Genomic DNA, 24,672 nt, shown 5'->3' with positions numbered 1-24,672 from the left:
TCATGACATGATAATGGTGATACCATGGTGATGATCAAGTGCTTGGACATGAAAAGAAGAAAGAGAAAAATAAAAGGCTCAAGGCAAATATATAAATGGTAGGAGCTATTTTGTTTTGGTGATCAAGACACTTGGAGAGTGTGATCACATTTAGGTTCGATAGTCGTACTATTAAGAAGGATGAAACTCGTATCGAAATCCGATTATCAAAGTGCCACTAGATGCTCTAACTCATTGCATATGCGTTTAGGATCTAGTGGAGTGCTAACACCCTTGAAAATGTTTGTGAAAATATGCTAACACATGTGCACAAGGTTATACACTTGGTGGTTGGCACATTTGAGCAAGGGTTAGGAACTTCACCGGTGGAGTGTCTGCCCATAGAGTGCGGATAGTCCGACAGTGCCACCGACGCCCTAGACAGAAAAGATGGAGGTCACTGTAAGTGACTAGACACTGGTCTCTGAAGGACCGGCACGTTCGGTCAGTAGCAACAGAAAAAGCGCAGCGTCGGTCGTCGACCGGACACTGACGCTGAAATGACCGGACGCTGGCTGGATACGTCCAGTCACATTGACATGGTCGCGCACAGAGGAGTCGCCGAGTGACCGGACGCTGGGTGCGTCCGGTTGAAAGCTCTAGTTTGGTTTTGGTTAATTGATGAAACCCAAAGTGCTAACCTAGTTTATTAAAGTGATCATGAGATAGGTAGCACTATTCTAAGTGATGAAGCAATGACGAAGATCATGACAATGGTGATGGCATGGTTATGATCAAAGGCTTGAACTTGAAAAGAAGAAATAGAAAAACAAAAGGCTCAAGACAAAGGTATAAAATGAAGGAGCCATTTTGTTTTAGTGATCAAGACACTTAGTGAGTGTGATCACATTTAGGATAGATAGCCATACTATTAAGAGGAGTGAAACTCGTATCGAAATACAGTTATCAAAGTGCCACTAGATGCTCTAATTCATTGCATATGCATTTAGGATCTAGTTGAGTGCTAACACCCTTGAAAATATTTGTGAAAATATGCTAACACATGTGCACAAGGTGATACACTTGGTGGCTGACATATTTGAGCAAGGGTGAAGGAGATAGAGATGACAGAGGGTCAGTCTTACTATTTTACAACTGACCGAACGCTGGTCTCAGGGGGACCGACGCGTCTGGTCAGGCGTGGCAGTGATACCCTAGCGTCGGTCTTATGACCGAACGCTGGGCCTCTGACTGACCGGACGCTGGAAGGCAGTATCCAATCAGAGGTGATGTAGCTGTATAGTAATCAGGGAGACTGACCGGACGCTGGCTGAGTCTGGTCAAGTGCCACCGGACGAGTCCGGTTGAAGAAAACTGGTTTTGGAACCTTACTATAAACAACCGAACGCTGGGGGTTCAGCGTCCGATCACTTGTGCCAGAGCGTCCGGTCAACTATTGACCGTTGAGATCAGATGATTCCTGTTGAACACATGATGACATGTGGCCACCATCGGGCGACCGGACGCTAGGCCCTGCGTCCGATCAATATGACCGAAGCGTCCAGTCGGCCCGTGTTCAGTGCAGTGAGGAGCCCAATGGCTCTATTTCATGAGGGCTTCTATTTAAGCCCCATGGCTGGCTCAAGCTCACCCTCTTGCACATTTTCATTGACATAGCAACCTTGTGAGCTTAGCCAAAGCCATCCCACTCATCTCCATCATTGATTCATCATCTTTGTGAGATTGGAAGAGAATCCAAGTGCATTGCTTGAGTGATTGCATCTAGAGGCACTTGGTATCCATGTTGCGCTGCGGATTTTGCTTGTTACTCTTGGTGATCGCCACCACCTAGATGGCTCGGTGCAGCGGTGGAGGATCGGCATGAGTTGGTGATTGTTCGTGGCCATCTCCAGTGATTGTGAGGGGAGTTGTACCTTCCCCGGCGGAGTGTCGAAAGGTAACTCTAGTGAATTGCTCGTGTCATTGAGTTACCTCACTTGTGAGTAGGTTCTTGCGGTGTCCAATTGTGTGGACGAGGTTTGTGAAACACCTCTTAGCCGCCGAACCACCAAGTGTTGGTTGACACAACGGGAATGTAGCATGTTGGCAAGCACGTGAACCTCAGGAGAAAATCGGTTGTCTCTTGTCATTTACATTCTCTCGGTGATTGGCGTAATCTTCATCTTGTGATTGGTTCATTCCTCTACACAACAGTATAATCATCCTACTCACTCGTTTATATTCTTGCAAATTAGTTGTAGCAAGCTCTTTAGTGTAATTAGATTTGAGAGCTTGCTTTTCTATTTAAGTTTGCTTAGTGGAGCTCTTTAGAGTAGAAAGATTGAGAGCTCTTAGTGAGTAGTATCATAGCAAATTGTGTGTCTAGCTATCATTGCAACTAGAATTGTTGGATAGGTGGCTTGCAACCCTTGTAGAGCTAGAGCAAGTTTGCATTTTGCTATTTGTCATACTAATCAAATTGCTCTAGTTGATTTGTAGATTTTTTTAAATAGGCTATTCACCCCCCCCTCTAGCCATATTAGGACCTTTCAAGTGGTATCAGAGCCGTGGTCACCGTTTGATTGAAGGCCTAACAACCTTAGTGTCAAATTATGGCTCAAGTTGTGTTCAACCATGTGGGGGGGGGCAAACCACCGTTCTTTGATGGCACATGCTATGATTATTGGAAGAGAAAGATGAGGATGTATCTTGGTTCAATCAATGATCAAGTATGGGAAGTGACCGAAAATGACTATGATATCATTGATCCCGATGATCCCACCAACCAAGATAAGATCAACAAGCAATGTAATACAATGGCTCTCAACACTATCTACAATGCCATTGATTCTAAGGTGTTTGAGCAAATCAAGGATTGTGAAAGAGCAAATGAGGTGTGGAAGAGATTGGAAGAAACATATGAGGGCACACCGGCGGTGAAGAGTGCCAAGTTGTACATCCTCAAGGACAAGTTGACAAGCTTCAAGATGAAGGATGATGAGAGCATTCCAAAGATGTTCCATCGGTTACAAGTAATTGTCAATGACTTGAAGGCTTTGGGAGAAAAGATCAAAGATGATGATGTCTCTCATCGGTTTTTGATGTGCCTACCTCCAAGATTTGAGATATTGAGATTGCTCATCATAAGAGGAGGATTGAAGGAGATAACCCCCAAACAAGTACTAGGTGATGTCATGACACAAGAGACATATCATGTGGAAAGGAAGGGGGATGACAAGGATGACAAGAAGGAAGAAGAAGACAAGAAGAAGAAAAGCATAGCATTCAAGGCTAGCTCATTGTCGATAGAATATGCTCGGCAGTCCACCGAGGGGTATCCCGTGATGGTAGATTTGTCGGTGGAGATGCGCGTAATCAGGAACCGGATGGTGACACAAGGCGCAGAGACAGCGATTTAGACAGGTTCGGGCCGCCCAATCGGCGTAATACCCTACGTCCTGTATCTTTGGTGTATTGTATTGAATACATAATGTCGAGTAGAGGACCCCTGCCTCTCCTTATATACTCTGGAGGGGCAGGGTTACAAGTAAAGTATCCTATTTGGTACTATACAATGTCTTGCGATGCACGCCGTGCACGCTTTGATCTTGTGGGCCGGGCCACCTCCGATGGTGCGGCCCATGTCTTGGGGGCCATACCCCCACAGTTAGTCCCTGAGTCTGACAGTAGGTGACGCAGTCACGTGGTGCCAGGGTCATAAAGTAGAAGACCAGCTAAGCAGGCAGCTAGTTCCCGAGCGTAGCCTCGAGATGAGAACAAGCACATTCACCGCAAGGTGAAGTGTGCCCACTTAGTCCCCAAGCCTGCTGGAAGATGAAGAATGAATCTTGTAGCAGGGTCAAAGAATTCTAAAAGCTTGCTGACGTCGTCTGACATGCGCGTATCAAGACCCCCGACGTGCTGCCCAAGATCAGCACCCTGATCCGAACAGCATGGAGCAGCTTGATAGCACACCGACGAGACATAGCAAGATCCAAGCAGCAAGGAGTCCCCGGCGTCGCTGGCGATGTCCGAGCACCGAGGAGCGAGGAGTTCCCAGCGTCGCTGGCGATGACCGAGCACCGAGGAGCGAGGAGTCCCCGGCATCGCTGGCGATGTCCAAGCACCGAGGAGCGAGGAGTCCCTAGCGTCGCTGGCGATGTCCGAGCATCGAGGAGCGAGGAGTCCCCAGCGTCGCTGGCGATGACTGAGCACCGAGGAGCGAGGAGTCCCCGACGTCGCTGGCAATGTCCGAGCACCAAGGAGCGAGGAGTCCCCGACGTCGCTGGCGATGTCCGAGCACCGAGGAGCGAGGAGTCCCCGGCGTCCCTGGCGATGACCGAGCACCGAGGAGCGAGGAGTTTCCGGCGTCGCTGGCGATGACCGAGCACCGAGGAGCGAGGAGTCCCCGACGTCGCTGGTGATGTCCAAGCACTGAGGAGCGAGGAGTCCCCGGCGTCGCTGGCGATGACCGAGCACCGAGGAGCGAGGAGTCCCCGGCATCGCTGGCTATGTCTGAGCACCGAGGAGCGAGGAGTCCCCGACATCGCTGGCTATGACCGAGCACCGAGGAGCGAGGAATCCCTAACGTCGCTGGCGATGTTCGAGCACCGAGGAGCGAGGAGTCCACGGCGTCGTTGGCGATGTCTGAGCACCGAGGAGCGAGGAGTCCCCAGCATCGCTGGCGATGACCGAGCACCGAGGAGCGAGGAGTCCTCGACGTCGCTGGCGATGACCGAGCACCGAGGAGCGAGGAGTCCTCGGCATCGCTGGTGATGTCCGAGCACCGAGGAGCGAGGAGCGAGGAGTCTCCGGCATAGACGGCGATGACCGAGCACCAAGGAGCAAGGAGCGAGGAGTCCCCGACATAGGCAGCGATGACCGAGCACCGAGGAGCGAGGAGCGAGGAGTCCCCAGCGTAGGCGGCGATGACCGAGCACCGAGGAGCGAGGAGTCCCCGGCGTCGCTAGCGATGACCGAGCACTGAGGAGTCCCTGGCGTAGGTGGCAATGACCGAGCGCCGAGGAGCGAGGAGTCCCCGGCATCGCTGGCGATGATCGAGCACCAAGGAGCGAGGAGCGAGGAGTCCCCGACGTAGACGGCGATGACCGAGCACTGAGGAGCAAGGAGCGAGGAGTCCCCGACATAGGCGGCGATGACCGAGCGCCGAGGAGCGAGGAGCGAGGAGTCCCCGGCGTAGGCGGCGATGACCGAGCACCGAGGAGCGAGGAGTCCCCAGCGTCGCTAGCAATGACCTAGCACCGAGGAGTCCCCGGCGTAGGCGGCGATGACCGAGCGCCGAGGAGCGAGGAGTCCCCGGCGTTGCTGGCGATGACCGAGCACCGAGGAGCGAGGAGTCTCCGGCGTCGTTGGCGATGATCGAGCACCGAGGAGTCCTCGACGTAGGCGGCGAGGTCCGAGCACCGACATAGCTGACGACGTCCATGTGGTGAAGTGTGCCCACTTAGTCCTCGAGCACGAAGAATCCGAGCGCTGAGGAGTAACCGGCGTAGCTGGCGATGAAGCACGAGCAGCGAACAGTCTGGTCAACTGGTCGGCGACGAAGTGAACATTGAGTAGAAACGATCGGCGAACAGTCCGATCAACTGGTCGGCGATGGAGTCCATGAACCAAGCGGTCCGACCAGTTGATCGGTGGAGAAGTCCGAGCACCAGGTGGTCCGATCACCTGGACGATGATCCTGCAATACAAACATGTAGAACGGGTAGTACATGATGCACAAATAAATAAACTTTGGAGAAAAATCAGCAATGGTGATGAAACGGCGTATGTAGTTCGGCGATCAGTTGGCATGAAAATATATTTATGTTTAATATAAACTGCCCGAACAGTTAGTGTGTAGCTGAGTCTCCAGCCCTAGCTAGCCCATAGTCCATAACGTCGAGCGCGGAGCCCGTGCACGTGTAGGAGGAACAGGCGTGACCAAGGAGCCACTGCCGACCACCCATAACGCAGAGCGTGGAGCCCGTAGCACGTGTAGGGAGGAGCTGGAGACAGGGCCGTCTCTGGAGGTGTCCGAGCATCAATGCGACTGTTCGGGGGTTCGAAAAATCGTTTGGAGAGCAAACATGGAGAAAACAGTTTGGAGAAATATTATGACAATATATGGAGATTGGAGAATATTTAGAAGAATATTAAAACGTGACTTAGCTTTAGACAGAATGTCTGGTCAGCGGCGTATGGCGTTATCTGGTCGGCGACGCGGGCAGCTCGCTTGCAGCTCGACGACGACAAGGGATGTCGGTGAGGGCCGCCGAGTAATGACGACGACACAACGGTGAGGGCCATCGGCGAAGGATATCGGCGAGGGCCACCGAGCGGTGATGATGAGTCGACAGCGAGAGACATCGGCGAAGGCCGTCGAGCGGTGACAATGAGTCGATGGCGAGGGACATCGGCGAAGGATGTCGGCGAAGGCCGCTGAGCGGTGACGACGAGTCGACGGTGAGGGACGTCGACGAAGGATGTCGACAAAGGCCGCCGAGCGGTGACGACGAGTCGACGGCGAGGGACGTCGGTGAAGGATGTCGGCGAAGGCCACCGAGCGGTGACGACGAGTCGACGGCGAGGGACGTCGGCGAAGGATGTCGACGAAGGCTGTCGAGCGGTGACGACGAGTCAACGGCGAGGGACATCAGCAAAAGATGTCGGCGAAGGCCGCCGAGCGGTGACGATGAGTCGACGGCGAGGGACGTCGGCGAAAGATGTCGGCGAAGGCCACCGAGGGTAGCGGTGGCGAGTTGTCGATGAGGGCAGCGGCGGCGAGTCATCGATGAGGGCAGCAGCGGTGAGTCGTCGACGAGGGCTGATGAGGGCAGCGGCGGCGAGTCGTCGACGAGGGCCAACTAGAGCAACGGCGGCTAGTCGTCGACGAGGGCTAACGAGAGCAGCGGCGGTGAGTTGTTGGTGAAGATGACCTCAGAGGTGGTTCCGAGATCGGATCTGCTGTTGCAGGGGCTGGTATAGCAGTGATGAATCATCGTCGTGGACCGGGATGGATCTCCACGAGATTGATGACGAGAACGCGTTGTTGATTTGAGATCCATCTGGCTCGTCATGGATCAAGCGCACACCCCTACCTGGCGCGCCAACTGTCGACAGAATATGCTCGGCAGTCCACCGAGGGGTATCCTGCGATGGTAGATTGATCGGTAGAGGAGCGTGTAATCGAGAACAAGAAGGCAACAGAGACACACGAGTTATACAGGTTCAGGCCGTCGGTACGACGTAATACCTTACTCCTGTGGTCTGTTGGTTTGCATTAGCTATCGTATGATTTGCCATGAATTCGTAGGGGGTCCCTGCCCGCCTTATATGGTCTGGGGGGCAAGGTTACAAGTCGGTTAGATCTGAGAGATAACCAGAAAGTAATAACAGATTACAAGAAACATGGGATCGTATATATCCTATCAGATCTCGTAACATCTTTAGGATATCCTCTCCGTGCCTTGCGGGGGTCGCCGAGCAGAATTGTGCCCCACAAGGCTCCTTCTTGTGGGCTAGACCGCCCCTAGAGGCATAGCCCATGTGACCTACCATGGGTATTCGGGGTCGTACCCCCCATAGCTAGTCCCCGAGCGCCTTGTACCCGTTGTGCAACGCCGTCTTGAGACTTTCCGAGCAGATGCGAACCAAGACCGAGCTGTCCAAATTGTGGTTCGACCACCATAAGGAGTAGCCGATCAGTTGTGAGCAACTGCCGAGTAGTGTACAACATCGCCGAGCAGTGTGTTTCGAGCACGGCTTGTCATAAGGGTGTAAGGAGCTCAAGTCCAAAATTAAAAATTCCTGTATGGTAAAGTCCACCGAGGGGTATCCCGCGATGTTAGATTTGTCAGTGGGGATGCACGTAATCAGGAACTGGATGGTGACACAAGGCGCAGAGATAGCGATTTAGACAGGTTCGGGCCGCCCAATTGGCGTAATACCCTACATCCTGTGTCTTTGGTGTATTGTATTGAATACATAATGTCGAGTAGAGGACCCCTGCCTCTCCTTATATACTCTAGAGGGGCAGAGTTACAAGTAAAGTATCCTATTTGGTACTATACAATGTCTTGCGGTGCATGCCGTGCACGCCTTGATCTTGTAGGTCGGGCCACCTCCAATGGTGCGGCCCATGTCTTGGGGGCCATACCCCCACACTCATCATCATCCAAGAACAAGGGCAAGTCCAATAAAGAATCAAGTGATGATGATGATCTTAGTGACATTGATGATGAAGCAATGGCCCTCTTTGTCCGCAAGATGGGAAAATTCATGAAGAAAAAGGGCTATGGTGCAAGAAAGAGAAGAGATCACACCAAGAGCAAAGAGTATGTGAGAAGATGCTACAATTGCAAAAGCCCCGATCATGTTGTAGCAAATTATCCCTACAATAGTGATAATGATGAAGATGAGAAGAAGAAGCACAAGAAAGATAAAAATGAAAAGAAAGAGAAGAAGGAGAAGAGAATGATCTTCCAAAAGAAGAAGGGTGGAGGCTATGTAGTCACTTGGGATAGTGATGGTTCTTCAGATGGTGATAGCTCTAGTGATGATGATAAGAAATCTATCAAGAGAGCTCTAGCAAGCTTTGCCATCAACAAGAAGCTCTCCATCTTCGACACTCTATCAACATGCCTCATGGCAAAGCCTACCAAGGTAAAATATGATGAGAGTGATGATGATGAATGTGAAGTGACTCTTGTAGGAATGATAATGATGATGAGGATGAGGAGTACACCAAGGAGGAGCTCTTGGACATGTGTGAGCAAGTGCACGCTTGTAATGAGATGAAAAGAAAGGAGTGCAAAGAATTGCGCAAGAAAGTACAATTTCTTGAGCAATCCTTTGATGAGCTCATTGCCACTCATGAGAGGCTAATGGAAGCCCATGAGAAGCTTGGCAAAGCTCACTCTAAGCTTGAAAAGGCTCACTCCTCTCTCATTGAGCAAGTAAAAGTGGAGGAAGCCAAGAAGGAGCAAGTGATCATATCATGTGATGTGGGACTAACATGTGATCTTATCAATGAATCTATTTTTGTTGCTCCCACTAATACTTCTTGTAGCAATATCACTTCTACTTCACCTTTGAATGATGGTCTCACTTGTGAAACCTCACTAATGGTGGAAAATAAGACCCTCAAGAAGAAGGTGAATGAGCTCACTCGTGCCTTAGGCAATGCCTATGGTGGAGAAGCCCACTTGCTAAAGTGCTTGGGTAGCCAAAGGTTTTCTCTCAACAAAGAGGGATTAGGCTATACCTCCAAGAAAGGCAAGACGACCTTTGTCACTCCCAAAGCTAGCTTTGTGAAGGGCAATGGTCAGTTTTGCAATAGATGCAAGCAAGTTGGGCATATAGAGTAAAATTACAAGACTAACAAGAACAATCTACCTAATGTATCCTCAATCAAATTTGATTCTTGTTACATGCTTTATAAGGGTGCCAACGGTGTGAATGCTAAGTTCATTGGTACACCAATTGTGGGCCCAAAGAAGAAGGCCATTTGGGTACCAAAGACCTTGGTAACTAACCTTCAAGGACCCAAGCAAGTTTGGGTACCTAAAAAGAATTGATCTTCTTTTATAGGTCAATTATAAAGTCGGAGGAAGGCATTGGGTACTTGATAGTGGGTGCACACAACACATGACCGGTGATCCAAGAATGTTCAATTTAATCAATGAAAACAAGAGCAATGGGATTGATAGTATCACATTTGGTGACAATGGCAAAGGCAAGGTCAAAGGGCTTGGTAAGATTGCAATATCTAATGATTTGAGCATCTCCAATGTGCTACTAGTAGAGAGCTTGAACTTCAACCTATTGTCGGTAGCTCAATTGTGTGATCTTGGTTTCAAGTGCATATTTGGTGTGGATAATGTAGAGACCATAAGTGTAGATGGCTCTAACTTGATATTCAAAGGATTTAGATATGAGAATCTATATTTAGTTGATTTTAATGCTAGAGAAGCTCAATTGTCAACATGTTTGATCACTAAGTCTAGCATGGGTTGGTTATGGCATAGAAGGCTTGGTCACGTTGGAATAAAACAATTGAACAAGTTGATCAAGCATGATTTAGTTAGAGGCTTGAAAGATGTCACATTTGAGAAGGATAAGCTATGTAGTGCATGTCAAGCCGGAAAGCAAGTTGGTAACACACATCCTAAGAAGAGCATGATGAGCACATCTAAGACATTTGAGTTCATGCACATGGACTTGTTTAGACCAACCACATACACTAGCATTGGTGGAAATAAATATGAATTTATGATTGTGGATGATTTCACTAGATACACATGGATATTCTTTCTAGTGGGCAAGAGTAATGTGTTTACAACATTCAAATCATTTGTCAAGGGCATTCAAAATGAGTTTGAAACAACCATCAAGAAAGTTAGAAGTGACAATGGTAGTGAATTCAAGAACACTAGAATTAATGAGTTGTGTGATGAATTTGGAATTAGACATCAATTCTCGGCCAAGTACACTTCTTAATCAAATGGCTTAGTTGAAAGGAAGAATAGAACTTTGATTGACATGGCAAGATCAATGTTGAGTGAGTACAATGTGAGTCATTCATTTTAGGCCGAAGCAATCAACACGGCTTGCTATTATAGCAACCAACTCTATTGTCACCCCATGATGCAGAAGACACCTTATGAGCTATTGAATGGGAGAAAGCCCAACATAGCATACTTTTAGGTCTTTGGTTGTAAATGCTACATATTGAAGAAAGGCACTAGATTGAGTAAGTTTGAAAAGAAATGTGTTGAAGGTTTCTTGCTTGGCTACTCCACTACTAGCAAGGCATATAGAATTTAGAATTTGGCTAGTGGTACTCTTGAGGAGGTTCATGATGTGGAGTTTGATGAAACAAATGGTTCCTAAGAGGAAGATGAGAATCTAGATGATGTAAAAGGCATTCAATTGGTCAATGCAATGAAGAATATAGACATTGGTGAGTTAAGGCCTAGAGTGGTGATTGATGTTGAAGATGACAAAAATCAAGTACTCTCTAACTCAAATGTGCAAGCTAGTGGTACTCATGATCAAATCCAAGCAAGCACTAGTGATGGCAATATGCAAGATCAACAAATGGCTAGTTCATCATCTCAACCAAGTGATCAATCAAATGCTAGCAATCAAGTGCAAGTGCTTCAACCAACCAATGTTGCAAGAGATCATCCCTTGGACACTATCATTGGTGATATTTTAAGAGGTGTGCAAACTAGATCAAGATTGGCTTCATTTTGTGAGCATTTCTCATTCGTGTCATCCATTGAACCTAAGAAGATAGATGAAGCTTTGAAGGATGTTGATTGGGTCAATGCTATGCATAAAGAGCTAAACAACTTCACAAGAAACCAAGTATGGGAGTTAGATGAGAGGCCTAAGGATCATAATGTGATTGGAACTAAGTGGGTCTTTTGGAACAAGCAAGATCAAGATGGGATAGTAATAAGGAACAAAGCAAGATTAGTGGCTCAAGGTTACACTCAAGTCGAAGGTCTTGACTTTGGAAAAACATATGCCCTGGTTGCAAGATTGGAAGCAATTAGGATCTTTTAGCCTATGCTTGTGCCCACAACATCAAGTTGTACCAAATAGATGTAGAGAGTGCATTTCTCAATGGGTACATCAATGAGCTTGTGTATGTCGAGCAACCTTCTGGTTTTGAAGATGAAAAGAAACCCAACCATGTTTATAAATTAAAAAAGGCTTTGTATGGGTTGAAATAAGCACCAAGAGCATGATATGAGAGATTGAGGGATTTCCTACTCTCTAAGGGATTCAAGATGGGAAAGGTTGACACCACTCTCTTCACCAAGAAGGTTGGAAATGACTTGTTTGTAATGTAAATCTATGTTGATGATATCATATTTGAGTCAACCAATCAAGATTTTTGTGAGGAGTTTGGCAAGATAATGGCAAGTGAGTTTGAGATGTACATGATTGGAGAACTTATACTTCCTTGGTCTTCAAATCAAGCAAATGAAGAATGACACATTTGTGAGTCAAGGCAAATATATTAAGAACACGCTAAAGAAGTTTGGAATGGATGATAGTAAATCTATTAGTACATCAATAGGGACAAGTGGAAGCTTAGATAGTGATGCAAGTGGCAATATGGTGGATCAAAAGATGTATCGGTCTATGATTGGAAGCCTACTCTATGTGACCGTGTCAAGACCGGATGTGATGTTTAGTGTATGCATGTGTGCTAGATTTCAAGCCTCACCAAGAGAAAGTCATTTGAAAGCAACAAAGAGAATATTGAGGTACTTGAAGCATACACAAAATGTTGGGTTGTGGTATCCCAAAGGAGCAAGGTTTGAGTTGATTGGATATCCAGACTCTGATTATGCGGGATACAAAGTTGAGAGAAAGAGCACATCGGGCACATGTCAACTATTGGGAAGATCACTTGTATCTTGGTCATCAAAGAAGCAAAATAGTGTAGCACTTTTAACCGCCAAAGCGGAGTATATTTCGGCCGGTAGTTGTTGTGCTCAATTACTTTGGATGAAGGCTACTTTGAGTGACTTTGGAATCAAGTTCAAGAAAGTGTCATTGCTATGTGACAATGAGAGTGCAATCAAGTTGACCAACAATCTGGTTCAACATGCAAGAACAAAGCACATTGATGTCCACCACCATTTCATAAGAGATCACCAACAAAAAGGAGACATTTGCATTAAGAGTGTAGGCACCGAAGATCAACTTGCCGATATATTCACCAAGCCATTGGATGAGAAAAGGTTTTGCAAGCTAAGGAATGAATTGAACATACTTGACTTCACCAATATGTGTTGATGCAACCACATTATATGACATGCCTCTCCTTCGAGCAATACAAGGTATAAATTGATTGGCGTGACATTCATCCTTGCTAAGGACATGATTAGTGCATCTAGACATATTTGACATTTGAATAGGTTCATTCATGAAAATCAAATGAATTTGATGCTTGTATGTTACCACTATTGCTTGTATGTTTAAAACGATCTAGTGGTAGCATATGACATGTTTGTGGGCTTGTAAACCTAGTGTTTGATCTATAAAATGAGCTATAAGTGTTTAACTCAACATGGTATAAGATAACCCTTATTTGGAGGTGTGAAGAAGCTTGTCCTTGGATCAAACCGAGTTAAACATCTTTTGCAAGTAATCTAGATTGAACCAAATTGAAAAATGATCCTCATTTCACATGGTTTTACCTCAACCTATCTATAATTTGAACCTATCTATACTTTAAGTCTTTGTGGTTATTGATGACAAAGGGGGAGAGAAACAAAGATAAGTGATAGGGGAGAAATAGTGTAGAGAGATAAGATATGACAAAGGAAGGGGATCAATTAAAATCTTGAGCACACAAGTAGGGGGAGCAAGCTCATGAACTTGTATGGTGCATTTGAATGTGCATTTCATATGTTTGCTTGCATGGCACGAGTTTTAAATTTCAACATCTATGCTTGTGTGGTGTATGCTAATTGTAATTTGCATGATGAAATATAAATCTAGCATGTATAGGTCATCTAATGATTTCATTCCCATATATTTACAAGTGGTATCTAGCTATCAAGTGGTATCTAGCTAAAGTAACTAGACTTATGTTCATCATACGGAAACTAGACCCTTACTTGTAATATTGATCTCATGGGGTATTCTAGTTTTTATGTATGTCTAGTTACTAATGGTGCTAAGGATGGTATAATGGTGCACTCCGATTGGTATCACGCTTCAAAGGTCCATCTCTTGTACCTTAGCATCATTTGGTAGAAATTGTCTCCTATATTTCCTATCTAAGCATATGTGCAAAGCTACAATCCAAACTCTTATCACATATATAGGGGGAGCAATTGCTGCCATATGGAGTTCATGAAACTTGTCCATATCCTTTACACATGGTAAATATGCTTGGGCAAGCAACATGAACTCAATTGAATCTTATTTCATATCTTTGTATAAGGGTTGTCATCAATTACCAAAAAGGGGGAGATTGAAAGCTCTAGTTTGGTTTTGGTTAATTGATGAAACCCGAAGTGCTAACCTAGTTTATCAAAGTGATCATGAGATAGGTAGCACTATTCCAAGTGATGAAGCAATGACGAAGATCATGACAATGGTGATGGCATGGTTATGATCAAAGGCTTGAAATTGAAAAGAAGAAATAGAAAAACAAAAGGCTCAAGGCAAAGGTATAAAATGAAGGAGCCATTTTGTTTTAGTGATCAAGACACTTAGTGAGTGTGATCATATTTAGGATAGATAGCCGTACTATTAAGAGAAGTGAAACTCGTATCGAAATATGGTTATCAAAGTGCCACTAGATGCTCTAATTCATTGCATATGCATTTAGGATCTAGTGGAGTGCTAACACCCTTGAAAATATTTGTGAAAATATGCTAACACATGTGCATAAGGTGATACACTTGGTGGCTGGCACATTTGAGCAAGGGTGAAGGAGATAGAGATGATAGAGGGTTAGTTTTGTTGTTTTACAACTGACTAGACGCTGGTCTCAGGGGGACCGGCGCGTCCGGTTAGGCGTGGCAGTGATACCCTGGCGTCGGTCATGTGACCGGATGTTGGGCCTCTGACTGACCGGACGCTGGAAGGCAGTGTCCGGTCAGAGTTGACGTAGCTGCACAGTAATCAGGGAGACTGACCGGACGCTGGCTGAGTTCGGTCAAGTGCCACCAGACGAGTCCGGTCGAAGAAAACTGGTTTTGGAACCTTACTATAAACGACCGGACGCTAGGGGTTCAGCGTCCGGTCACTTGTGCCGGAGCGTCCGGTCAACTATTGACCGTTGAGATCAGACGATTCCTGTTGAACACAAGATGACACGTGGCCGCCATCGGGCGACCGGACGCTGGGCCCTGCGTCCGGTCAATATGACCGGAGCGTCTGGTCGGCTCGTGTTCAGTGCAGTGAGGAGCCTAACGGCTCTATTTCATGGGGGCTTTTATTTAAGCCCCATGGCCGGCTCAAGCTCACCCTCTTGCACATTTTCATTGACATAGCAACCTTGTGAGCTTAGCCAAAGCCCTCCCACTCATCTCCATCATTGATTCATCATCTTTGTGAGATTAGAAGAGAATCCAAGTGCATTGCTTGAGTGATTGCATCTAGAGGCATTTGGTATTCGTGTTGTGCTGCAGATTTCGCTTGTTACTCTTGGTGGTTGCCACCACCTAGACGGCTCGGTGCAGCGGTGGAGGATCGGCATGAGTTGGTGATTGTTCGTGGCCGTCTCCGGTGATTGTGAGGGGAGTTGTACCTTCCCCAGTGGAGTGCCGAAAGGTAACTCTAGTGAATTGCTCATGTCATTGAGTTACCCCACTTGTGAGTAGGTTCTTGCGGTGTCCAATTGTGTGGATGAGGTTTGTGAAACACCTCTTAGCCACCGAACCACCAAGTGTTGGTCGACACAACGGGGACGTAGCGTGTTGGCAAGCACGTGAACCTCAGGAGAAAATCGGTTGTCTCTTGTCATTTGCATTCTCCCGGTGATTGGCGTAATCTTCATCTTATGATTGGTTCATTCCTCTATACGGCAGTATAATCATCCTACTCACTTGTTTATATTCTTGCAAATTAGTTGTAGCAAGCTCTTTAGTGTAATTAGATTTGAGAGCTTGCTTTTCTATTTAAGTTTGCTTAGTGGAGCTCTTTAGAGTAGAAAGATTGAGAGCTCTTAGTGAGTAGTATCATAGCAAATTGTGTGTCTAGCTATCATTGCAACTAGAATTATTGGATAGGTGGCTTGCAACCCTTGTAGAGCTAGAGCAAGTTTGCATTTCTTTATTTGTCATACTAATCAAATTGCTCTAGTTGATTTGTAGATTTTTTAAATAGGCTATTCACCCCCCTCTAGCCATATTAGGACCTTTCATCGGTCGAGCATGACCGGACGTGTCCGATCGTGAAAAGTCATCTCTGGATGCTTACTAGAAATGACCGGGCGTTGGGGTTCAGCGTCCGATCACTTTGAGCTGCAGCGTCCGGTCATCACTTGACATTAAGATCGGGCGATCAATATTTGAAGAGAGGGGACACGTGGCACATATCGCGTGACCAGACGCTGAGGTCCGGCGTCCAGTCGATATGACCGGAGCGTCCGGTCACCCCGTGTTGTGCCCAGTGAAGGGGTACAACGGCTCTATTTCATGGGGGCTTCTATTTAAGCCCCATGACCGGCTCAAGCTCACTCTCTTAGCCATTTGCATTGATATAGTAACCTTGTGAGCTTAGCCAAAGCCCTCCCACTGATCTCCATCATAGATTCAACATCTTTGTGAGATTGGGAGAGAATCCAAGTGCATTGATTGAGTGTTTACATCTAGAGGCACTTGGTGTTCGTGTTTCGCTGTGGGATTCGCTTGTTACTGTTGGTGGTTGCCGCCACCTAGATGGCTTGGAGCAGCGAGGATCGTCGAGCGGAGGGTGGTGATTGTCTCCGGCTCCGATCATGGTGATTGTGAAGGGTTCTTGACCTTTCCCTGGCGGAGAGCCAAAAGGTACTCTAGTGGATTGCTCGTGGCTTGTGTGATCCTCATCTTGTGTTGGTTGTGCGGTACCCTTTTGAGGGTTTGGCGTGTGATGTCAATTAGCTCGTGAACCTCCAAGTGAGTGAATCGCCACAACGAGGAGTAGCTTGTCGGCAAGCAAGTGAACCTCGGTAAAAATCATTGTGTTCATCATTTGATTCCGAGGTGATTAGTCTTCAATGGTATTCATTCTTGTGATTGGTTGGCTCTTTCCTCGACACGGCGGTATAAACAAATTGCTCACTCTCTTTACTTTACCGCAAACTAGTTGTCAAGCTCTTTAGTGTAGCTAGTTGTGAGAGCTTGTTAGTTTGGTTAGTGTGGCCCTTTAGTTAGCCTTTGAGAGCACAGTAATTTAGTGTAGTGTCATAACTTTTGTGTGAATAGAAACTATATAAACTAGAATTGTGGTAGGTGGCTTGCTATTTTAGTAGGCTAGCGCAACACTTGCTTCGCCTCATAATTATCTAACCGGTTTGTTAAGTGTTGTTGTAGAAATTTTTAATAGGCTATTCACCCCCCTCTAGCCATTAGGACCTTTCACCCGCGGGCGAGCCTTGCCCGCGGATAGCGGGCACGGGCATAGGTTGCTGCCCGTGGCGGGTGGCAAGCGCAGGTGCGGGCATGAGATTTTGCTCGCGGGCGCGGACGTGCGAAGCCACTATCCGCGCGGATATTGCCCGTTGCCATCTTTAGGACGGAGGGAGTATGTCTCTTTAATGTTTGACTTAGTATTCATAAAACACACACAATTTTATCATAAAAAATAGGTGAAATAATAAATTTTGTGTTATACAATTGAATTTTTTTTATGTTATTACAAAAAAATCGGGGGGGGGGGGGGGGGATGGCCCCTCATGGCACCCTTGTTTCGCCAGTGGCATGCCCCTATCGTCATGGCCGATCCTGCAGCTCTCTTCGGCCTTTTTGGCTACGACGCAGCTGTCGTCATTGGCCTCATCACGGAGCTGCGATGTGTCACCGCCTGGAACGCCGCGCCACAGGTCGCCTTCAGAGTTGTAGTGCTGACGGTGACCGTCATTCTGCTCCCGGTCACGCTCATGGCGGCTCTAAAGAACTGCCTCTCCTTCCCATCTGCGCCAAGCTGGCGGCCATCATCCTCACCGATCTACCGGTCGCCGCCATCTCCATGTGGTTTGGACACCGCAGGAGCCTGGCCGTTGTGCCCTTCGCCGCCGTCGTGACGTGCATCATGGCCGTCAAGTCAAAGTTGCTTCTCGAAAAGCGAAAACGATAGTTATTTAGGGACGGAGGGAGTATGACTCAATAGTTTTTAATGTTTGACTTAGTATTCATTAAAAATACACAAATTTATAAAATAGGTAAATTATAACCTTTTGTGTTGTGAAATTTTGATTTTTACATGATGCGGGGGGGGGGGGGGGGGGGGGGGGCACGGCCCCCTGGTTCCGCTAGTGGCACGCCCCTACCATCGTCGCCGATCCTGCACCTCTCTTCGGGCTTCTTGGCTACGACGCAGTTGTTGTCATTAGCCTCGTCACACGTCGTAGGTCACCTTCGGAGTTCTGGTGTTGATGGTGTCTGTCGTTCTGCTCCCGGGCGCGCTCATGGTGGCTCTGAAGAATTGCCTGTCCCTCTCATCTTCACCAAGCTGGCGGCCATCGTCCTCACCGATCTGCTGGTCGCCTCCATCTCGATGCGATTTGGGCACCACGGGAGCCTAGCCGTTGTGCCCTTCGTCACACGGTCGTGATGTGAGTTCTAGGGAGCAGCTAAAGAAGAAGATTCGCTAGTGTAAGGAGTATGTGTGCAGGAGGCCAGGAGTAGTGCGGGGAGCAGCTAAAGAAGATTCGCTGGTGTAAAGGAGGACCGAGTGTTTAGGGTCTGTTTGGAACGCGTGATATATTTTTTGTTCCTACGTTTTTCCTGTAAAATTGAACCGGTTCCTGTGAAATTTCTGCACGATTCATGCGTTCCAAACAAGCCCTTAGAACAAAGGCATCTACTGTTGGATCCCACCTCGACACATGGGTCCTCTAAGTGACTAAGTGTTCTCTTTTCTCTCATACCTCTCGTGTTCTTGTGTTTTTCTACCGTGTCTCGTCTCCTGTTTTTCTACCATGTCTCATGTCTCGTGCATTTGAAGGCATACGTATCTCTGATTACACTCGTGCCATATCCTTTAAAAGCAAATCGCTAGAGTTCCCCTATCGACGAACAATTCAATTATAAAAAACAAACACAATCTGTTTATGTTCATTGTTTGGAAACACAAAAGTAGGATCGACCCCTTGCCCTTCTCTCTTTCTCAAACAATTTTTTGGGGAGCCTGTCTGAGCACATATTAAATTAAAACTAGAAAGGTTACAACATAATGATGTTAGCAAGCGGGACCTACATAACTATTCTCTTTAACCACTCAGGAATCCTGGCCTCTAGCGGCATCGGAAGGAGCTAGCTAATAGCTTCAATGGCCGAAAGGAGCTAGCTAATAGCTTTTTTATAAGTTGAATGGTTGAATAGTTCAAAATTTGATCTATAATGGATCAGCTAGAGCTATTTTTAGCAACTAGCAACTTAGGAGTATTCTATACATTGTTTGCTTGAACTGATAGGTATGGTATAATATTTTTCTCTCACAACAAAACAATATCAGTCGACTTATCAGTCGTAAAAATCATCGGCCGAACGGCTCCGTATATATATAGCCAAGATTATCTAGCACTAGTACTTCCTCTGTCCTCAATTAGCCGGCTTAGTTGATCCAAACATGACCTCACTCATATATATAGCTAAGATTATCTAGCACTAGTACTATATAACTCCATTTTATATTAAAAGAGAAAAAGAAATTTTGGACACACTCCATGTATATAGCTACGAGTAATTGGTTAATTTGTCACTGCATACTCCGTGTACAGAACATGGCTAGGAGTAATTGGTTTGTCACTGCATATTTCCACACCAGACCATACTAGGTGTCGCCAACAATTGATTTGTGACGTACGGTTAGCAGTACACTTCCAGTATCGATGCATCATGAGTACATTTGTAGTATATAGTATGTAGAGTACGATTTGGCAAATACAAGAGTTATAGGACAAAAGCATGTCAAGCCACTTTATAACAAAGGTTCACCGTTTAGCATGATAAAATTCATGACCAACAAAGGCCCCATTCGTTTGGAGGAATCTGGAGAAATCTGTGAAAGAAAAACACGGTTTTGGATAAAAAAAAGAAACGGATCAAGCCAAATTTAAGGACACGCGAACAGGACCAAAACCTGTGACTCAACCTAAGACGATAACAAACTGTCTATTTGTGCAGCTTTGTAGTCGACAAACACTCGGTGATGCTTGAAATGCATAGACTGACGCATAGGTGGGACTAATCAGAGGTGAGAGTGTACGTGACCTAATCAGAGCACAGCAAACATTTTTCTCTCACTATTTTAGCAGTAATTTTCAACAAACTAATAGTATTTTTCTCTCACAGTAATTTAATATAAACATCAACGTAAGCCAAATTTCAACGTGAGCGAACAGCGTGAGCGGTTGAAATAATTCGTGCACTCCCATGAGCCAATAGCCATGAGCTCATGACCACATAAACCAAACCAGAGAGTCAAAGGCCCAAGCCCTCTCCAATCCGACGATTCCAGTCGCGGTCACAGGTGCGCGCTTTTGCTTTTTCGGTGCACTTTTTTTTCGCACATTTCTACAGGCTGCCACCCTCGTAAATAACCTCAACCTCAGGGTCGTTCTAACTAAACGGCTCTATAAATAGATCTGCTGATCCGGTCCCCTGCAAAACTCACGCTGAGCCGCCGCCTGTAAAGCCTGTTCCACCTCTCCAAACCAAAAACTCCTGGGTCTTCTTCGCTACAACCTCATTGACGATCCGAGCTTCCAAAGTCGAAATCTCCGCGAGCCGATAGTTTCTCTAGTCTAGTTTCCTAAACGTGAATTCCAATCATTGCACTAATAAGCGGCCGTTTCCGTAAGATTCTGACTTTCCGAGAGTTCTCTCTTCCATTCTGCAATTCTCGTGCTTCGAGGAGAAGCAATCTGAATAAAGAACAAATTGTAGCCCTTGCTGGATGTTGTGTTTAATTATATAAGCAACGACTGGGGGATCGGCCTTGAAAGTCTAATTTCGTCATGTTACAGGTGTAATTTTGCCAGGAAGAGGGGCGAATTCGTGGTGCTAATAAGAGACCCCATCCGGTGCGGCGGTTCTGGGGTTCGGGGAGGAGCGGCGAGTCAGGTGGGAAATGAGGGATGTGGTCGTGGTTGACGAAGATTGCGTCCGCGTGCTTGGGCCCGGTCCGGAGGTGCGCGCGTACGAGGAAGGATGAGGACGGCGGCGGCAGCGATAACGGCCGCGGCGTCGCCGACGACCTGCTGTGGTCGCGGGACCTCGGGCGCCACGCGGCGGGTGAGTTCTCGTTTGCCGTCGTGCAGGCCAACGAGGCGTTGGAGGACCACAGCCAAGTAGAGACAGGCTCTGCCGCAACATTCGTGGGCGTCTACGACGGTCACGGCGGCGCTGAGGCCTCCCGCTTCATATCTGACCACCTCTTCGCACACCTCATCCGTAAGTAGCAGCCTTCGGAATAACTCAATTCACTTGTAATAATGGTGATGATGATTTTTTTTCCCTGTAGGTCTCATTTTTTAGTGTGATGATTAATGATTTTGTATTTTTTTACTGCTAATAGCCATCTGTGATTGTTAGCTCTGCGCACTTAAGTTTTGTGCTTCCGTTTTTTAAGTGGGCACTTACGAGGCCTGAAACATGTTTTTTTTAATTGAGCACTTACAAGGGCTCACGCACATGTTACTTTTGTTTTTGGAACATCAATCTGTATGTTTGAAAAATGAGAAATTTGATGAGTGCTGTTTTCCTAAGCGCAGTACATGTTGGATTACTTTCCACTTATTAAGCATGCTGTTGTTTCATGAGCAGAGCAATGGACAGTGCAATACTCTTTCCAGTGACTGAGTGGATTCTGATCATTGGACGAGCTATCAGTATTCGTGGTCCTTTGCAATAGCAGATTAGGTAGATTCTTGTTGTGTAATTGTGTTCAGTTGCTCAACTTTATGTTGTGTAATTCTGGCAGATTGACTTCACTTGTTGTCGTTGAGGTGCTGCTGAGCACCTGTGGCTACTGTGACCTTTCTTATCATTGCAAATGGCAAGCATACTCTGACTGATCCTGTTTTCTCCACTGCGCTATAATAATATCCTCTGCTGTCCTATCTTGTAGGACTTGCTCAGGAAAATGGAACAATATCTGAGGATGTAGTTCGGAGTGCGGTTTCTGCTACTGAGGAAGGCTTCTTGACACTTGTGCGGAGAACATGTTTTATAAAGCCTTTGATTGCTGCGGTTGGATCCTGCTGTCTAGTTGGTGTCATATGGAGAGGGACACTATATGTGGCTAATCTAGGTGATTCCAGGGCTGTAATTGGCTGTCTAGGTAGATCAAACAAGATCGTGGCTGAACCACTCACAAGAGATCATAATGCAAGTATGGAGGAGGTCAGGCAGGAACTTATATCCCGTCATCCAGATGATTCTCAAATTGTTGTTCTCAAGCATGGTGTTTGGCGCATCAAGGGCATAATTCAGGTTGGTGAACAACAGTTACTGCATCTTAATATCTTTCTTAGCCTAAGGAAACGTTAAATATTATAACTTGCAGCTTTATGTCTGTTAGTGACATACAGGTAATATTTTACCTTTTTTTTTTAAAAAAAAAGAGAATATCTTGCCAAAATTAATGATACCCTTTTGATCATGTTTCCTGATTTTTTTCTAATAGGTTTCAAGGACAATTGGGGATGCTTACTTGAAGAGGCGAGAATTTGCTCTTGATCCCTCTATTACTCGTTTCCGCCTTTCGGAGCCTCTCCGCCGGCCTGTTCTTACAGCAGAGCCATCTATCTGTACAAGGGTGCTTAATCCACAAGATAAATTTATTATTTTTGCATCTGATGGTCTTTGGGAGCAGTTGACAAATCAACAGGCCGTTGAAATTGTCCACAGCAATCCACGAAGAGTATGTCTTCAACACCTAACTGTCAAATGGTTTGTTCTCTTTGTAGAAAGACTTACTTAAATCTAATGCCCCCAATGCTGATAGGGAATCGCAAAGAGGCTGGTAAGGGCAGCATTGAAACAAGCTGCGCAGAAGAGGGAAATGAGGTATGATGACCTCAGGAAAGTTGAAAAGGGAGTTCGCCGCTTCTTCCACGATGACATTACAGTAGTTGTTGTTTACATAGAACATGGATTACTGCAAGAGAGGGATACTTCTGTGCCAGAACTTTCAGTCCGTGGTTTTGTTGATTCAGTTGGCCCTTCAAGTTTCTCAGGGATAACCGCCATATCATCTCACAACTAATTGAGCAGCACAATTTTGATGTACGGCATTCAAGTAGCATCTGACTATCTGAGTGTTATGCTTTACCAGGCTTTGCCTTTTAGTTTTGCCTTTGCTGAGTACCAAGTACAATACTTCATGGCACTTTTGCAATGTCTGATTTGCTCGAAATAAGAGGCTATGCATGCTGTTGTGCGATGCTTAACAATATTGATGATGCGGGAAATGCTTTGTGCACTAGTGAGTGGCTGAAATTTGTTTGCTTCAACATTAGGTTTTGCGGTATCATAGCTCGATTAGGAGTTTATATGAGCAACTCTAGGTGTTTTCTAAAATTAACTTACTAAACTAATATGTTTAGCAAGTTAACAAAATAAGTAGCAACATCAATTTATTTCCCTCTAATAGTTTTCTTTATTAATTTCTTAAACAATTTTGCATTTGGAACCTTGAACTATTTTTGACAAACCTAACCTCTTTTAATAGTTTCTTTGTCCCTTACAATTTTCTCACCTTGAAACTTTTTTTCTTAATTTACTCATGTGTCCAATAATTTCAATCTCATTGGAAAAAGATGGATGGAAATTTCGATCTCATGAGAAAAAGCTGGATGGAGAGCGGATACGACTGCGGAAATTGGAGGAGACTTTTTTCTTTTTTCTTTACTAGTATCGTGCCCGTGCGTTGCCACGAGATAACAAAATTTTTATATTAAAATACATAGATCGCACAATAACATAACAATATTATAAAATTAAACACTGACATTAAAATGACATTTAATCTAAAAAAAGCAAAGTTCCCGAGATTAATAGCCATGTTATAGCACATTGGCAACTGGACTGTACATACTAATAACTAATACCCGTTGTTCATTCTCAGACTTATCGAACACCATGACTGCAAGACATCTGTACGGGCCATGTCCTTGAAAATTGCACAAACGGTAAACAAAGGCTCCAGTAGACAATTTCTGGTAGCATATATAACACCAATACAAGTTTCATAATGAGGATTTCAGTTTGGAATGTCAGAGGCCTAGGGAAATACAACAACAACAACAACATAGTCTTTCAGTCCCAAGCAAGTTGGGGTAGGCTAGAGTTGAAACCCACCAAGAGCCCCAAGTCACTGTTCAGGCACTTCAATAGCTGCTTTCCAAGTACTATTCAAACATAGATCTCTAGGTATATCCCAAACTTTCAAATCTCTTTTTATTACCTCCCCCCATGTCAATTTCAGTCTTCCTCTACCTCTCCTCATATTATTATTAGCTTGGCTTAGGACTCCACAATGCACTGGTGCCTCTAGAGGTCTTCTTTGGACATGGCCAAACCACCTCAACCGATGTTGGACAAGCTTTTCTTCAATTGGTGCTACCTCTAGGCGATCACGTATATCATCGTTCCAAACTCGGTCCATTCTTGTGTGACTGCAAATCCATCGCAACATACGCATTTCTGCAACACTCAGTTGTTGAACATGTCGAATCTTTGTAGGCTAACATTCTGCTCCATACAACATAGCCGGTCTAATCGTCGTTCTATAGAACTTGCCTTTTAGCTTTTGTGGTACCCTCTTGTCACAGAGAATGCCAGAAGCTTGTCGCCACTTGATCCACCCTGCTTTGATTCTATAGCTAACGTCCGCATCAATATCTCCATCCCTCTGTAGCATCGATCCCAGATGCTGAAAGGTATCCTTCTTAGGCACTACTTGACCTTCCAAACTCACATCTCCCTCCTCGTGTATAGCTCCGTC

The 24,672-nt window shown here is 45.9% G+C and overlaps 1 protein-coding gene across 1 annotated transcript; it reads left to right on the top strand.

Moving 5' to 3' along the window:
- Positions 1–20,351: 20,351 nt before the first annotated feature.
- Positions 20,352–23,115, top strand: LOC136464161 (probable protein phosphatase 2C 25). Its single transcript, XM_066463117.1, has 5 exons — positions 20,352–20,519; positions 20,690–21,116; positions 21,793–22,157; positions 22,351–22,587; positions 22,672–23,115. The coding sequence occupies exons 2-5, from the start codon at positions 20,801–20,803 to the stop codon at positions 22,930–22,932; spliced, it is 1,179 nt and encodes a 392-aa protein (XP_066319214.1). The 5' UTR covers positions 20,352–20,519; positions 20,690–20,800; the 3' UTR covers positions 22,933–23,115.
- Positions 23,116–24,672: the final 1,557 nt, after the last annotated feature.

The sequence above is a fragment of the Miscanthus floridulus genome, chromosome 7, assembly GCF_019320115.1.
Source record: "Miscanthus floridulus cultivar M001 chromosome 7, ASM1932011v1, whole genome shotgun sequence".
Lineage (NCBI taxonomy): Eukaryota > Viridiplantae > Streptophyta > Magnoliopsida > Poales > Poaceae > Miscanthus > Miscanthus floridulus.
Note: the sequence above shows the minus strand (reverse complement) of the source record. Positions and strands in the feature narration are given on the sequence as shown.